Source organism: Oncorhynchus tshawytscha, unplaced genomic scaffold (genome assembly GCF_018296145.1).
Source record: "Oncorhynchus tshawytscha isolate Ot180627B unplaced genomic scaffold, Otsh_v2.0 Un_contig_219_pilon_pilon, whole genome shotgun sequence".
NCBI lineage: Eukaryota > Metazoa > Chordata > Actinopteri > Salmoniformes > Salmonidae > Oncorhynchus > Oncorhynchus tshawytscha.
Genome location: NW_024609261.1, coordinates 44272 through 59429, shown reverse-complemented (window position 1 = coordinate 59429; position 15158 = coordinate 44272). Strand labels below are relative to the sequence as shown.

At 43.1% G+C, this 15158-nt stretch overlaps 2 protein-coding genes across 4 annotated transcripts; both read left to right on the top strand.

Annotated features, from left to right (window-relative positions):
* Nucleotides 1-2840: 2840 nt before the first annotated feature.
* Nucleotides 2841-8748, top strand: rbm12bb (RNA binding motif protein 12Bb). The gene is made up of 2 exons (XM_024388599.2): nucleotides 2841-3005; nucleotides 6229-8748. Exon 2 carries the CDS (start codon nucleotides 6255-6257, stop codon nucleotides 8235-8237), a length of 1983 nt encoding a protein of 660 aa, XP_024244367.2. The 5' UTR covers nucleotides 2841-3005; nucleotides 6229-6254; the 3' UTR covers nucleotides 8238-8748.
* Nucleotides 8749-9551: 803 nt separating this feature from the next.
* gra (granulito) lies at nucleotides 9552-14445 on the top strand. Of its 3 annotated transcripts, none has more exons than XM_042314666.1 (7): nucleotides 9552-9777; nucleotides 11578-11657; nucleotides 12053-12105; nucleotides 12219-12303; nucleotides 12514-12620; nucleotides 12832-12884; nucleotides 13132-14445. In XM_042314666.1, the coding sequence occupies exons 2-7, from the start codon at nucleotides 11579-11581 to the stop codon at nucleotides 13139-13141; spliced, it is 387 nt and encodes a 128-aa protein (XP_042170600.1). In that variant the 5' UTR covers nucleotides 9552-9777; nucleotide 11578; the 3' UTR covers nucleotides 13142-14445. The 3 variants fall into 3 exon arrangements, 2 of the variants coding, with proteins under 2 accessions (XP_042170600.1, XP_042170599.1); XR_006082015.1 differs by lacking the exon at nucleotides 9552-9777 and adding an exon at nucleotides 10261-10702 and having other exon boundaries at nucleotides 11961-12105; XM_042314665.1 differs by lacking the exon at nucleotides 9552-9777 and adding an exon at nucleotides 10326-10702.
* The last annotated feature ends 713 nt before the right edge of the window (nucleotides 14446-15158 follow it).

Below are 15158 nucleotides of genomic sequence, written 5' to 3'. Positions count from 1 at the left end.
TTCTGCAGCGATACGCCATACCATCTAATTTGCACTTAGTGGGACTATCATTTGTTTTTCAACAGGACAATGACCCAACACACCTCCAGGCTGTGTAAGGGCTATTTGACCAAGAAGGAGAGTGATGGAGTGCTGCATCAGATGACCTGGCCTACACAATCACCTGACCTCAACCTTATTGAGATGGTTTGGGATGAGTTGGAAGAAAAATTAGCCAACAAGTGCTCAGCGTATGTGGGAAAGCATTTCATGTGAAGCTGGTTGAGAGAATGTCAAGAGTTTGCAAAGCTGTCATCAAGGCAAAGGGTGGCTCCTTTGAAGAATATAAAATACAATATGATTTGTTTGGTTACTACATGATTTCATACGTGTTATTTCATAGTTGTGATGTCTTCCCTATTATTCTACAATATAGAAAAATAAAGAAAACCCCTTGAATGAGAAGGTGTGTCCAAACTTTGGACTGGTACTATGTGTGTGTATATATATATATATTTGTATCACAAAATGTAACGTGATTTAACACACACAACCACAAAGTAGGTGGCAGCATGCACAAACAAAATGTGTGAACGCCATGATGCCAAAGAAGAAGAAGAAATGACATGCGAGACAGTGTTGCCAACCCCCCCTAGCGACACATTTTCAAAAAAGTGACTCGCGAGAAATCTAGCGACTTTTTCTGGTGTTATTGGAGACATTGAGACTCTGACGTGAAAGCACTTATCGTTCTTACTCTTCTCAACGAGCAGCAGGTTCTGCTGTGGGCCCCACCCCCGTCCCAAAGCACTCACAAGTGCCCCAGTCCTCACGCACCAGTCCCTCCCAGCTCCAGCCAGAACAGGAGATGTTCACCCCTTCGTGTCCAGACTGCAAATGAATTGCGCATGCGGGAAGCCGCCACTGGCTGATCCCACCCTGGCTTACATAAAAATATATACACTGCTCAAAAAAATAAAAGGGAACGAAATGAAATATTCTTATTAAATACTTTTTTCTTTACATAGTTGAATGTGCTGACAACAAAATCACACAAAAATTATCAATGAAAATCAAATGTATCAACCCATGGAGGTCTGGATTTGGACTCACACTCAAAATTAAAGTGGAAAACCACACTACAGGCTGATCCAACTTTGATGTAATGTCCTTAAAACAAGTCAAAATGAGGCTCAGTAGTGTGTGTGGCCGCCACGTGCCTGTATGACCTCCCTACAATGCCTGGGCATGCTTCTGATGAGGTGGCGGATGGTCTCCTGAGGGATATCCTCCCAGACCTGGACTAAAGCATCCGCCAACTCCTGGACAGTCTGTGGTGCAACGTGGCGTTGGTGGATGGAGCAAGACATGATGTCCCAGATGTGCTCAATTGGATTCAGGTCTGGGGAACGGGCGGGCCAGTCCATAGCATCAATGCCTTCCTCTTGCAGGAACTGCTGACACACTCCAGCCACATGAGGTCTAGCATTGTCTTGCATTAGGAGGAACCCAGGGCCCACCGCACCAGCATATGGTCCACAAGGGGTCTGAGGATCTCACCTCGGTACCTAATGGCAGTCAGGCTACCTCTGGCGAGCACATGGAGGGCTGTGCGGCCCCCCAAAGAAATGCCACCCCACACCATGACTGACCCACCGCCAAACCGGTCATGCTGGAGGATGTTGCAGGCAGCAGAACGTTCTCCACGGCGTCTCTAGACTGTCACGTCTGTCACATGTGCTCAGTGTGAACCTGCTTTCATCTGTGAGGAGCACAGGGCGCCAGTGGCGAATTTGCCAATCTTGGTGTTCTCTGGCAAATGCCAAACGTCCTGCACGGTGTTGGGCTGTAAGCAAAACCCCACCTGTGGATGTCGGGCCCTCATACCACCCTCATGGAGTCTGCTTCTGACCGTTTGAGCAGACACATGCACATTTGTGGCCTGCAGGAGGTCAGTTTGCACGGCTCTGGCAGTGCTCCTCCTGCCTCTCCCTGCCCTCCTACGGCCCCCTCCACGTCTCCTGATGTACTGGCCTGTCTCCTGGTAGCGCCTCCATGCTCTGGACACTACGCTGACAGACACAGCAAACCTTCTTGCCACAGCTCGCATTGATGTGCCATCCTGGATGAGCTGTACTACCTGAGCTACTTGTGTGGGTTGTAGACTCCGTCTCATGCTACCACTAGAGTGAAAGCACCGCCAGCATTCAAAAGTGACCAAAACATCAGCCAGGAAGCATAGGAACTGAGAAGTGGTCTGTGGTCACCACCTGCAGAACCACTCCTTTATTGGGGGTGTCTTGCTAATTGCCTATAATTTCCACCTGTTGTCTATTCCATTTGGACAACAGCATGTGAAATGTATTGTCAATCAGTGTTGCTTCCTAAGTGTACAGTTTGATTCACAGAAGTGTGATTGACTTGGAGTTACATTGTGTTGTTTAAGTGTTCCCTTTATTTTTTTGAGCAGTGTATTTTTTACCTGAATTAGGGCCAGACTAGTTAACATAACTTTCTCACATTGCCATTGACAGTTTTTTCTATTGTCTGTTTTTGGTCCATTTAGATTGTTAATGTAGATTGTATACAAAATAGTTTTTAAAAATGTAATGGTTAAAAATGTTCATGTTTTACTGTGACTTATTGTAGGCTCCTACTTGTTGTAGGCTCCTAAGTGGACCATAAGGTTAAAAACCAAACCAAATTTAGAAAACTACACTAAAAAAACAAAAATCTCTCCCACGACGTTATTCCTGTCTCCTACAGCGTACATCACAATTACATGCACATCGTCAATTGTACAAATTAAGCGATGACGTCATGTATCGACTTTTAGGACAGCCAATAGCCACGTTCCTTACTGAGGAGTCGGCAACACTGACATTGCGAGATCTTCTAACTTCTCCGTTTCCGTATTTCCAAACGTGTTCTATCCTCAAGAAGGGCAAAAATATATTATTTCCGGCCATCCTTTTGATTTTTTTTGTCACATTTTCTAAGAAATAACTTTTTCTCTCGCTGCCTGTGTAAGTTTCTCTCTTCGGTGTGACTCTTGGGATGAAATTATCATACTTGCGTAGCGTTATTTTACGAGTAGCCAGGCTACAAGGCCCTGCTAGCTAGCGTTGTTAGCTACGCTAGCTGATATGTAGCTAGCTAACGTTAGATTGCGACTTTCTTTTTTTATTTATTTATACTAATTCAGTTTTTAATGTTGTATGGTGTATTTTGGTTGTGCATTTTCTTAGGTAACTAAAACGCTGACAATGTGGCTGTTCAACTGTGAACTAACCGGCTAGCATACACAGTGGCTAGCTAGCTAACGTTAGGAACCGTGCTATGGTGGGCTGTTTATTTTTTTGTTTGACCTTTTATTTAACTAGGCAAATCAGTTAATAAGAGCAAATTCTTATTTTCAATGACGGCCTAGGAACAGTGTGCTAACTTCCTCAAGTGATGGCATAGCTTTTTGGTTTTTCTAACTAGTTTCACGTATCCTGATTTTGTTCTAGCCAGATGAGTGCGTTTCGCACTGGTTGCTTTGTGACGGTTTTCTTCTCTTCTCTGCATTTAACTGAAATGTCGCCCCCTCCAATTATGTTCATGGACGATGATTATGAAACCCTGAATCACGGTGTGCGACTGGAGATTTTTTTTTATCTCGCTCTTCGTAAAAAGTAATCTATCTAGTTTATACAAATTATATATTTTTAAAGGTGTCAGTGTATGTTGGCGTTAAATTGACCAATGGCGTGTGTGCGCTCTACATGAAATGTATTTTGTGGCATGACGTTTTGACTAGTAGCCTTCACAGTAGGGTGTGGGCTGCTTCTTTTTTATTGGTGCAGCAGAACGACCAATCATGCTCAAGTATGCCAGCTATTACTCTTATGCCTATGGTGCATTTGCAGTAGACATTACCCTGGTGTTTGGACTGAAGTCATAAGACTTGTTTTTTCCACCTCTGAGGCCTGGCCCCTCAAAATCGAAAGGTCTTGGGCCGTGAACTTACTCAGGCCAGACCTGGGAAAGTAACTTTTTTCTCCGAACATGGTTAACATACTTCACAAAGTAACTGTTCGAAGTCCTTAGCCGTAGTGATGGAAACACTTATTAGTAATACACCAGGGTGTGTGGACTGGAGTAACAACACTGCTGTATTGGAAAAGCCCATATCTGACTCTCTATGGACTGATTACATATCAAAGAAAAGGATTAAAGGCACGGACAGAAAGCACGGGGTGGCACAATTCTATCCAGGCGGAGCGGTCGGTGGTTCTCATTGCACACGGAAGCCGCTCAGCCAGAGAAAATAGGATTCTGCTCTTATTTTCTAGGGGTGCCGTTGTTGACCAATCACAGTAGAACATGTAGCCTGCGTGGCGATACATCCACACTGACGTCCAACAGCAGGATCAGCTAACTTGCCCACTGACAAACACTTGTCAGTTTAGAGTCACGTTTAACAATACATTTTTTGGATTTATCATTTCTGTTGCGTGTAAATACTTTTTTTTGTGAATGCTTATGGCGTTCGTTCGTACGTCGATTATGTTTATTTCGTTGTTATGGTCACAGTCTTTGGAACAGCTGCCGGAGACACTAGCCGCTTTGATTTGAGGGACAAGTGGTGTACTCAGAGGGGTACTAGGCGATATTCTGCTGTCCGAAAAGCGCTTAACTATGTCCATGGCTAATCTCATTCCCCTATTTATCAATTATGGTGTGTATGTGTATGGTATGTCGAGATGTAGGCCTAATGATTGATGGGTTATTGCTAGATATTAAATATCTACAGAAATTCGTTTTTTTGTGGTCTGGATATTCTGATGGTCTGAAATATATGCCTGTTTCTCATATAGTTTGGAGAGTTTCTGGCAAATACACAATTTCATGCCAGCAACGCAGAGAATAAATACTTTTGTATATATAGTGTATGTGGACACACCTTCAAATTAGTGGATTTTGTCATTTCAGCCACACCCGTTGCAGACAGGTGTATAAAATCGAGCACACAGCCATGGCCAAGCAGCCGCACACGAACCTAAGATCACCATGTGCAATGCCAAGTGTCGGCTGGAGTGGTGTAAAGCTCACCGCCATTGGACTCTGGAGCAGTGGAAATGCGTTCTCTGGCTTGATGAATCACGCTTCACCATCTGGCAGTCCGACGGACAAATCTGGGTTTGGCGGATGCCAGGAGAACCCTACCTGCCTCATTGCATAGTGCCAACTGTAACGTTTTGGGGAGGAGGAATAATGGTCTGTGGCTGTTTTTCATGGTTCGGGCCCCTTGGTTCCAGTGAAGGGAAGTCTTAACACTATAGCATACAATTTCATTCTAGATGATTCTGTGTTTCCAACTTTGTGGAAACAATTTGGGGAGGGGCCTTTCCTGTTTCAGTATGACAATGACCCCGTGCATAAAGTGAGGTCTATACAGAAATGGTTTGTCGTGTGGAAGAACTTGACTGGTCTGCACAGAGCCCTTACCTCAACACCGTTGAACACCTTTGGGATTAATTGGAACGCAGACTGCAAGGCAGTCCTAATTCCCCGACCTCACCAATGCTCTTGTGGTTGAATGCAAGCAAGTCCCCGCAGAAATGTTCCAACATCTAGTGGAAATCCTTCCCAGAAGAGTGGAGGCTGTTATAGCAGCAAAGGGGGACCAACTCCATATTAATGCCTGTGGTTTTGGAATGACATGTTCGACGAGCAGGCGTCAACATACTCTTGGTCATGTAGTGTATATGTGACTTAATGAAGGAGAATATTGCATGAAACTTGTGAACCTTTTAACACTTTATTGAATAAAGTGAAGCCTGGAATTGTAGATTGAAAGCCTGCCATTATACTATGGTGAAGGTTCATACCTGATGCATTTAATGTATGCACAGCTGATTTGAGATGGAACACTCTGTGAAAGGGACATCCAGTTTAATGGTTGAACTTTGTCACTCCTGGAGATGACATTCTAATCTTTCAGAAGTTAGAATCTCCGACCTACCGTTGTTTGCCTGTATATATATTTTTTATGGTGTTTCCATTTTTGTAGTGGCGTAAGTGTCGTATTGGGACCTTCAGATTTGTGCACAGCGTAGTCCTTTCAGAACGTTTTCAGTTGCTGTTTTCATTCTCAAGGTGTCACCTGTTTTGGTGATGTTATAGTGGAATGGTCTGGAGAGCATTGGTGAGCTGGACACGACTGTTCTGCAATAATGCTATTATGTACCCCTCTGTCTACAGGTGGTGCTGTTTGTGCTGTTGTCGGAATGGCGGTGGTCATCCATTTACAGGGGCTCAGAATCACTGCAGGTTCTGAGGATGTTCGCAATTTCTTCACTGGCCTCAAAATCCCAGATGGTGGGGTGCACATTATTGGTGGGGAGCGTGAGGAGGCTTTCATAATCTTTGCTTCCGATGAAGACGCGAGGCGGGCGATGACCCGTTCGGAGGGATCCATCAAAGGTTTTCCGGTTCACTTACGGCTGAGCAGCAAGTCAGAAATGCAGGCCGTTCTCAAGCAAAGTATAAAACCCGAGGTGACCAAAAAGAGGCCGTATAAGGAAGGTTTCAGAAGACCGGAAAGAGAAGGCAGGAATGAGGAACCTGGAAGAAAAGAGCTTGTAAAGATGGGCAGTAGATCAGGGTCTTACAGTAATGTACGTAGTCAGGCCCGAAAGCCTTCCTCACAGCCCATCAGTCAAGATGACTTGTATTTGCTTATGCAAGGCATGCCTTTTACTACGAACGAAGACGACGTGAAAGAATTCTTTAGCGGATTAGAGGTGGAGGACATTATTATAATGAGAAATGACGACGGCCAACCAAATGTGAAAGGAATTGTCAAGTTCAAATCCAGACGGGATGCTAGAGAGGGTCTGAAAAGAAATCGGCATTACATTGGAACTAGGTTTGTGGAACTCGATGCATGCTCAGAAGAGCAGTATTTTAAGGCAGATGTTGGTAGGGAACAGATGTTGGCATGGAACAGCAGTGGTACGTTTAGAAGAGGGCCTTCCTCAGCTCCCACTGAGAGGTCTCCTCCAGACCGTGCTAGGTCTTTCTCACCAGTGGCCTACAGGTCTAAGTCCCCTTCTCCTTCCAATGATGAGTTCTGTGTCTTGGTGGAAAACCTTCCCTACTTAGTGGAGAAGAGGGACATAAAGGAGATCTTCATTCATGCAGACCTCAAGTATGATCAGATCCTTCACCTTCTTGACAAGTATGGGTCAGAGACAAGGTCCGCATTTGTGCTGTTCAACAACCTGAGGGACTACGGTGCTGCCTTGACTCTTCACAAGAAGAAATTTCTCAAACGATGTGTGTACATCTCTCCTATCTCGAAAGAGAAAATGGTCACCATGCTAGAATCTGGGGGGAATACAATGGAGGGCACACCACCCTCTGAAAGGTCTTGCAGCCGATCTCAGGAAAGGCCTCCAAGAGAGACCGAGAAGGATGTGTATGAATCTGAGAAGATTTGCCTGTATGTGCGAAACCTACCTTTCGACGTGCGCAAAGTTGAGATTGTGGACTTCTTCCTAGGCTTCAGAATCTCAGAGGAGGCTGTTGTTTTGCTGCTTGACCATAAGGGCAATGGGCTTGGAGAGGCTTTGGTGATCTTTCAGACTGAGGAGGAGGCTATGAGGGCACAGTCTCTGAATGGGCAAGGGTTTCTTGGAACAAATCTCATCCTGAAATGCATTTCTCTGGCTCAGATGCGTGAATTTGGTGTTGGTGAACCTGCAGTGAAAGAGCAAAAGATAGAGAGAAGCTCAGAGAGGTACCTGGCCAGGAACAGTGAGGCGATGTCCCATCTGTACACTGATTACAGGGTAAACCCTGATATAGGCCATCTTCCTATGAACGACCTGCAGGTTCATATTCATGGAGGCAGCAGTCTGGGTCTCGATTCTCAAATGATGGAAAGCCCTGTTCTGCTTGACAACCGGGGCAATGGCTCTGCTCATAGACATGGAGGCTATGGACCTTCTGCACCGCAGCAGTTTGATGGTCCAACATGCCTGAAACTGGTTAATCTGCCTTCGACTATCAGAATTGACGAAATCTATGACTTTTGCTATGGATATCGTGTAATTCCTGGATCGGTCTCATTGCAGTATGACAACAAAGGGATTCCCAAAGGCTCAGCAACGGTTGTTTTTGGATCTCGCTTGGAGGCGTTAACGGCAGTTGAGGAATTGAGTGGAAGACCAATAGGCAGCAGAAAAGTAAAACTAGTGTTTGTGTGAAATCCGTATAGAACAGGAAAGAACCTTTTTGGGCTTTAAAATGTGATGTTTTAGGAAGAACAACTCACAGTATTTGGTTAGTCTGATGGATTCCAACAATGGCGACTGAACAATTGCATATTTAAAAAATACTGTGTGTATGTGTATATAGCCTTCTACTCAATGTGTAACGGACAAACCTTTTGTCCATAGTTTCCCCCCCCCCTTAAAGAATAACAAAATGATTTCTTTGTATTTTGCCCATCGCTTGCTTGTCATGTAGCCTGTTTCTGAAGCTTTTTCTTTTTAGTGAAATTTGCCTGAAATTGTATTTTCTTTAACAGCTGGGTGAAGGTAGAACTTAATTTTGCTACTATTTGTTTAAATGTTTATTGCATTCTGTAGTGTAAAAGTTGTCCATTTAAACTTAGTGGAAATTCTTTGACTAAAATTCATAATGTTCTCCTGTTGTCGTCTTCCAAGATTGTCTAAGATATTGTGTTGTATGATAAATACTGCATTGCCCATGGTCCTTTTTTCTCCCTGTGGTCAATCTGGTGGTCTTTGCATTCATGGTCATTCTGATTCCAATGTTATTTTACTTCAACTGGGGGGACACGCTAACACTCAAATTGTTAAGTATCTATATACGTTAGGTATTCCCCAAATCATACGGCAAGTTATGCAGGATTTAACACAAGCAAAGGGTGTAACTGTCTGCATTCACTCCCTTTTTATTTGATTCTGTTGCAGATGCATGTATTTAGTTCATCAGGAGCAGTGAGAATAAAGCCCGAGTTTAGAATGCAGGAGACTTTCACGCTTTACTGAGAATCTGTGAATTGCACCTACATTAATTCCAGCTACCCAATTTCCAGAAGTAACCAACAGTTGGACTACGGTGACCAAAGGATAGAATGTTGTTCACTATTCTCACAGAAATTACAGTTTTCCCCTTTAAACCTTGAAGTAATAACTGGGTGGCCGGTAGCCTAGCGGTTAGAGCTTTGGGCCAGTAATCAAAAGGTCACTGGTTCGAATACCTTGGAGAAGGGCCCTAAGAATGGTCAAGAACTCCACCCACCTAAGTCATAGACAGTTCATTCTGCTACCGTACAGCAAGCTCGGGCCTCCTGAGTGGTGCAGCGATCTAAGGCACAATATCTCAGTGCCTGAGGCGTCACTACAGGCACCCTGGTTCGAATCCGGGCTGTATCACACCCAGCCGTGATTGGAGTCCCATAGGGCAGCACACAATTGGCCCAGCATTGTCTGGGTAGGGCTGGTGTAGGTTGTCATTGTAAATAGGAATTTGTTCTTAACCGACTTGCCTAGTTAAATAAGAAAAAGGAAAAAAAGCTGTACCGGAGCGCCAGGTCGGGAACCAAAAGGCTCCTTAACAGCTTCTACCACCAAACCATAAGGCAGCTGAGAAACTCATACGAACACTTTCTCACACATCACATGCTGCTGTTACGTTATCCTGATTACCTCGTCTCTTTTACCCCTACCTACATGTACAAATTACCTCAACTACCTCGTACCCCTGCACATTGACCTGGTAAGGCTTCTTGTATATAGCCTGATTATTTTGTCTTACTATTTACTTTTTGTGCTAATCCCCCTTTACTTTTTAACTCTGCATTGTTGGGAAAGGGTTCCTAAGTAAGCATTTCACGATAAAGTCTACACCTGTTGTATTCGGCGCATGTCACAAATAAAATTAGATTTTTGACAAGGTGTCGATGTGCCCTTGAGCAAGGCACTGCAGCTATCCGGTATATGTGACCATTTTATTTATATATATATATACCAGACGCGCAGCAACTTTGAATATATATATATATAAATAAAATGGTCACATATACCGGATAGCTGCAGTGCCTTGCTCAAGGGCACATCGACACCTTGTCAAAAATCTATTTTTTTTGGTCAAAAATCTATTTATATATATATATATATATATACGTATAAAATGAATCGATAGGTACATTTCTTCTTTCCAGTCTAATGGCCCATGGCGTTGTACCATAGCGCGCTCTTGTGGCATAAACATGAACTTTACTACATACTGACACGCCAATTACATTTATTTAAATCATTATTGTCAATGATCATGTTTCTGTAACACAAATGTATATTTAAGCAATAAGGCCAGATAACTGAACAGACAGATTTGCCTTGGAAAATGTGCAGCAGAACTTTTAAGTTATTTTATCAAACGAGTATTGTAACGGTGAACATACCGATACTTGGACGATAAAGCATGATGATGCTGAATAATGATATTCTAAGAATTTGTTCTGCACGGATTTCAATAGGGAAAGATTGCGTCCGTAACCCGTTCGTCTCCGCTCGCGTGTATTGCGTTCGAAACGTTGCTTAGCTGCGCGTCTGGTGTTGAACCTTTGTGACCACAGCAGAAACGGCACCTCATCACTGTGGCATCTCTCGGAAGGGAAAGGCACGCCTGTGTCGCCGAACAGGTAAATATGACCTAGACACAATAATGGTCGCCTGCTAGGGTTTTCATAGTGAACAGAACTTGAGAAACTTTTTGTTTGTTTGTTGCCATGATAAATAAATTACGGTCAGCATTATTCGAAAAAAACAAAACAAATGGCCAACGAGATAACTTAGCTAGCTAACGTTAGGTGGCAGCCATGGCTATTCAGCCAGCCGCCTAGCGATGATGGGAATGCTAGCGCTGAAAGTTTTCACCGAGATACTGCATCCATTTAGTAGCTATTTCACGCGAAATGACTGTCACAACTTAACAACTAACTTAGCCAAGTTCAATTGATTAAAACCCATAAATCAAAGTTGATAAAGCATAGCTCGTTTTTCTAACGTTATCCGTTGGATTTCTAAGGGGGTTGCCAGTGCTAGCTCGCTAGGCTTTTTTGGAATTAGCAAATCAGCTGACTGGGAGAGTTTTTAGGATAGTTTAACTCATCTGTCAAATTATCTGTTGCTAGTTTATTAAAGACAACATTCACATCTTCTGTAACTAGCCCAGGTCAAAACATCAAACTTCCTAGAATAATAAACTTATATATCACCTTTTTTTTATGGGGGCAAAACGAATCAATTCAAGTCAACACTTCAGCTTTTGCAGTGCTGATGAGCGAGTGATGAAAGACCTGAGGTCATGTTTTTATCAAATGTGGTGGGTGACACGCAGCACTTTGAATTAGCTTGAGTGACAATCTGTGCCGTCATAATCATACAATTGTCTCTCATTGTAGCTTGACAATCCGAGCAGGCAAGAGCACAAACAGATCTGGGACCAGACTAACTTTAAATAGACATGACCATGACATCCTAAGTTAGACGGCTTCATTACACTTTGCTGTTACAGGATGGAGGTGTCAAGGAGGCGGATCTTACAGAAGCACCTGCAGCCAGCCAGACCACTGCGGCGCTGCAGTACTGACCAGGGTAAACTTAACTGGACTAGTTCACTCTCTCTCATGTTCAACTGTCAACCTACACGTCTTGCTACTTTTTAAGTCATCCTTGGCCCAATTTTAGGAAGTGTGATCCTCACAAAGTCATGGACTAAGAACAAAAATGAATGAATGTGTCGGCTAACAGGCAGTATTCAAGATCCGATTCCCTACCTACCCTTCTACCCAAAGTGTGTTCTTGCTCCCTCCCTGTTATATTTAAAAGCATAGGATTGGTGTAGGCAAAGGTTGTCCGTTTCTACGATATTTCTTACTCAAGTCAATTCCTTTTTAGTCGATGAGGGGAAGTGAGTGAGTGAGTGCACACTTCAAAGAGAAGGGTAGAGAATCCAACTGCAGCCAGTGTCCCACTTTCTCTTTATACAGACCCCTGCTTTAGAAATGAGCCATCTGCGTGTGGACAAGCTGGAGAAAAAACAGTGAGTGATGCATAGTTTTACCCAGAGAACTGACAATTACGTGCTCGGATAAGTAGTCAGTCTATAAGATGAATCTATTTCTTGCATTGACCATGTTTTTATCCTGTGGAAAGATTAACAGCATTGGAGTGGAACAGTTTTTTGAAATCCTCCATCTCCATACGCAGACACCACAAAAAGACTCCACCCCAACTAAAGGTAAGCTAGCTATCTATCTATCTATAGAAGTGTGAGTTGCAATGTTTGAATTACTTTAGTCCATAGTTGTCCCAAATGGCACTCTATTCCCTATAGTTCACTACTGTTGACCAAGGCTCAAAGGAAGTGCACTATATAGGGAATAGGGTGCCATTTGGGATACAATCCACATGTTATCATGTATGGATGTTGACTGATTCTCTCTCCTAGTGAGGATATCTTACACTAGAGACTTCCTGATTCAACTGGCCAGTTCCCCCATTGCCAAAAGAAAACCGGAGTTCTTACCAGAACATCCTGTTGTTTTGGAAAAGGCGGTAAGCTCGTCATTCGACTCGTACTCAATTATGGCTTGTTTAGTAGTTCCTTTATTGAATCGGAGTAAATTCAGAAGCCTCTCCTTTTGATTTACCTTTCGTATCACTTGCCAACCTGCTCAGTATGTTTACCTTTAACCTGTTCTCAGTGCCATAACTTAACGTGGCTTATTGCAAATTCCTGATATTGAATGTTCATTCATTTCCACAGAGAGAACCTGGTGTGCCATGGTTGGAGAAGAGGTTTGATGGAAACAATGAAATGTAAGTAAAAATACAAGTGTGTCAATGAACTTGCCTGGTGCGAAGATACATTTTGTAAAGAATATCTACAGTTATTAGGTGAAGACTTTGGAGATTCTGTGAAATCGGACCAAAATGTTTTCCTTTACCACAGCTTCTGTCGACGTCAATAAATCTTTTTTTGGTGCAATATCTATTTTAACATAATTATAGAAATAATGAATGATTTATTAATCCAACATGTTTGTGTGAATATTTTCTCATTTAGGCTTGCCTAGGCTAACATGGAGCCAGGAAATCTGGTTGCTGCTGCTGCTTTTCAAACCACACACCACTACAACTTGCTCTGCCATTGAGTGATATACCAACAACAACAAAAAAATCCCAGTTGAGCCTAGAACACCACAGGCATGGGATGCGTCCCAAATAGCACCCTATGTCCTATTTAGTGCACTACTTTTGACCAGGGTCGATAGGATTCAGATCATAAACAGCCATGACCATGAGAGTTGTAAGCGAGAGGTATATCTTCTTTTTTTTTTGTTCCTTTGACAAATGTTGGTTCCTTTGGTGGACACAAACCTGAAAATGTACCGTAGCCTACATGTTTTAAATTGTGTGTTTCAGTCTAAAATAATAATGCGTGGTTGAATGATGTGCCTTGATGCTAACAAATGCCCCTTGCACTGTGTGATGTTTACATATGGCATAATACTAATAACGCCTCAGTGGAGACCATTGACTCTGAGTAACCGTACAACGACCTCCCAAGACCAACACTACATTCATTTAACCCTTTAACTTTTTCATATGTTGGAGTATGGGTGTTTTAGGTTTGATATTGTCACTGAAGATTGATTATTGACTTATATCAACTAGTTGAATGTTGATGTATAGGCCTGCTCCATAACTTGTCTGTGTTCCCCCATTGAAAACTGTTGCTTGAAATGATTCGGCTTCTAAGCCTGCCTTTGCACACTATCCTTCTGAGGGTCAGTCCTCTAGTCACATCAAATAGTACATCTCTCCCCCACTCCTCTGAGGGTCAGTCCTGTAGTCACATCAAATAATACATCTCTCCCCCACTCCTCTGAGGGTCAGTCCTGTAGTCACATCAAATAGTACATCTCTCCCCCACTCCTCTGAGGGTCAGTCCTGTAGTCACATCAAATAATACATCTCTCCCCCACTCCTCTGAGGGTCAGTCCTGTAGTCACATCAAATAGTACATCTCTCCCCCACTTCTCTGAGGGTCAGTCCTGTAGTCACATCAAATAGTACATCTCTCCCCCACTCCTCTGAGGGTCAGTCCTGTAGTCACATCAAATAATACATCTCTCCCCCACTCCTCTGAGGGTCAGTCCTGTAGTCACATCAAATAGTACATCTCTCCCCCACTCCTCTGAGGGTCAGTCCTGTAGTCACATCAAATAGTACATCTCTCCCCCACTTCTCTGAGGGTCAGTCCTGTAGTCACATCAAATAGTACATCTCTCCCCCACTCCTCTGAGGGTCAGTCCTGTAGTCACATCAAATAGTACATCTCTCCCCCACTCCTCTGAGGGTCAGTCCTGTAGTCACATCAAATGGTGCATCTCTCCCCTACTGCACCTTTTCTCAGTTTATTCTATAGTAGTTGAATGTGAATAACGGCTGTCTAAATTAGCACAGAGTTAGTGAAACCCGCCGCCTTGACTTGCCTGTGTACATAAGGGGTAGTATATTATGCAACTTGTGTTCGGAGACTGTTGTGGTTCGAGTGTGGAATGGGAAAATGGAGTGCCTGTTTATTTTTGAAGTGTATTTATTTTATTTATCCTTATTTTGTTATAAGCTATTTGCCTGTCGAGGCTTAGTCATGATGGCGGGCTTCATTCCAAGATGTTGGCTTTTTGTTGATACAAGGCTGAGAGGACTTTCCTATGCTAATGTAAAGGGACTGCCAAAGTGTAACCATGTATTTTCAGATATGCAGTAGGTTAAATAAGTGCCCCTCCCCACATTGATTTTGACTTTCAAGTTGCACATTGTGAAGATAGTACACAAAATTAAATAGGCTATGGTGCACATCCTCTCCTTGCTCCAAGATGGATGAGCTGATCTGGGATCTGCCCTAATAGCCCTGTACATTTCTGTGCTCTTATTAAAATAAAAAATTGTATGACAAATGTTGTCTTGTGAAGTGTCATCTTACACCGGAAGCAGCTCAAATGCTGACTATACCTCAAATTCGAACCTTGCATTATCAAAATATGTAATAATGAAACCTCGCCATGTAATCCAGTTTACATGTAA

What these genes read in the sequence shown, in the direction of transcription:
- gra (XM_042314666.1), top strand. Translation starts at nt 11,579, where the DNA reads ATGGAGGTGTCAAGGAGGCGGATCTTACAGAAGCACCTGCAGCCAGCC. An exon ending in AGACTCCACCCCAACTAAAG is followed by an intron (nt 12,304 to 12,513) that starts GTAAGCTAGCTA and finishes TCTCTCTCCTAG; the next exon opens with TGAGGATATCTTACACTAGA. An exon ending in CTGTTGTTTTGGAAAAGGCG is followed by an intron (nt 12,621 to 12,831) that starts GTAAGCTCGTCA and finishes TCATTTCCACAG; the next exon opens with AGAGAACCTGGTGTGCCATG.
- rbm12bb (XM_024388599.2), top strand. Translation starts at nt 6,255, where the DNA reads ATGGCGGTGGTCATCCATTTACAGGGGCTCAGAATCACTGCAGGTTCT.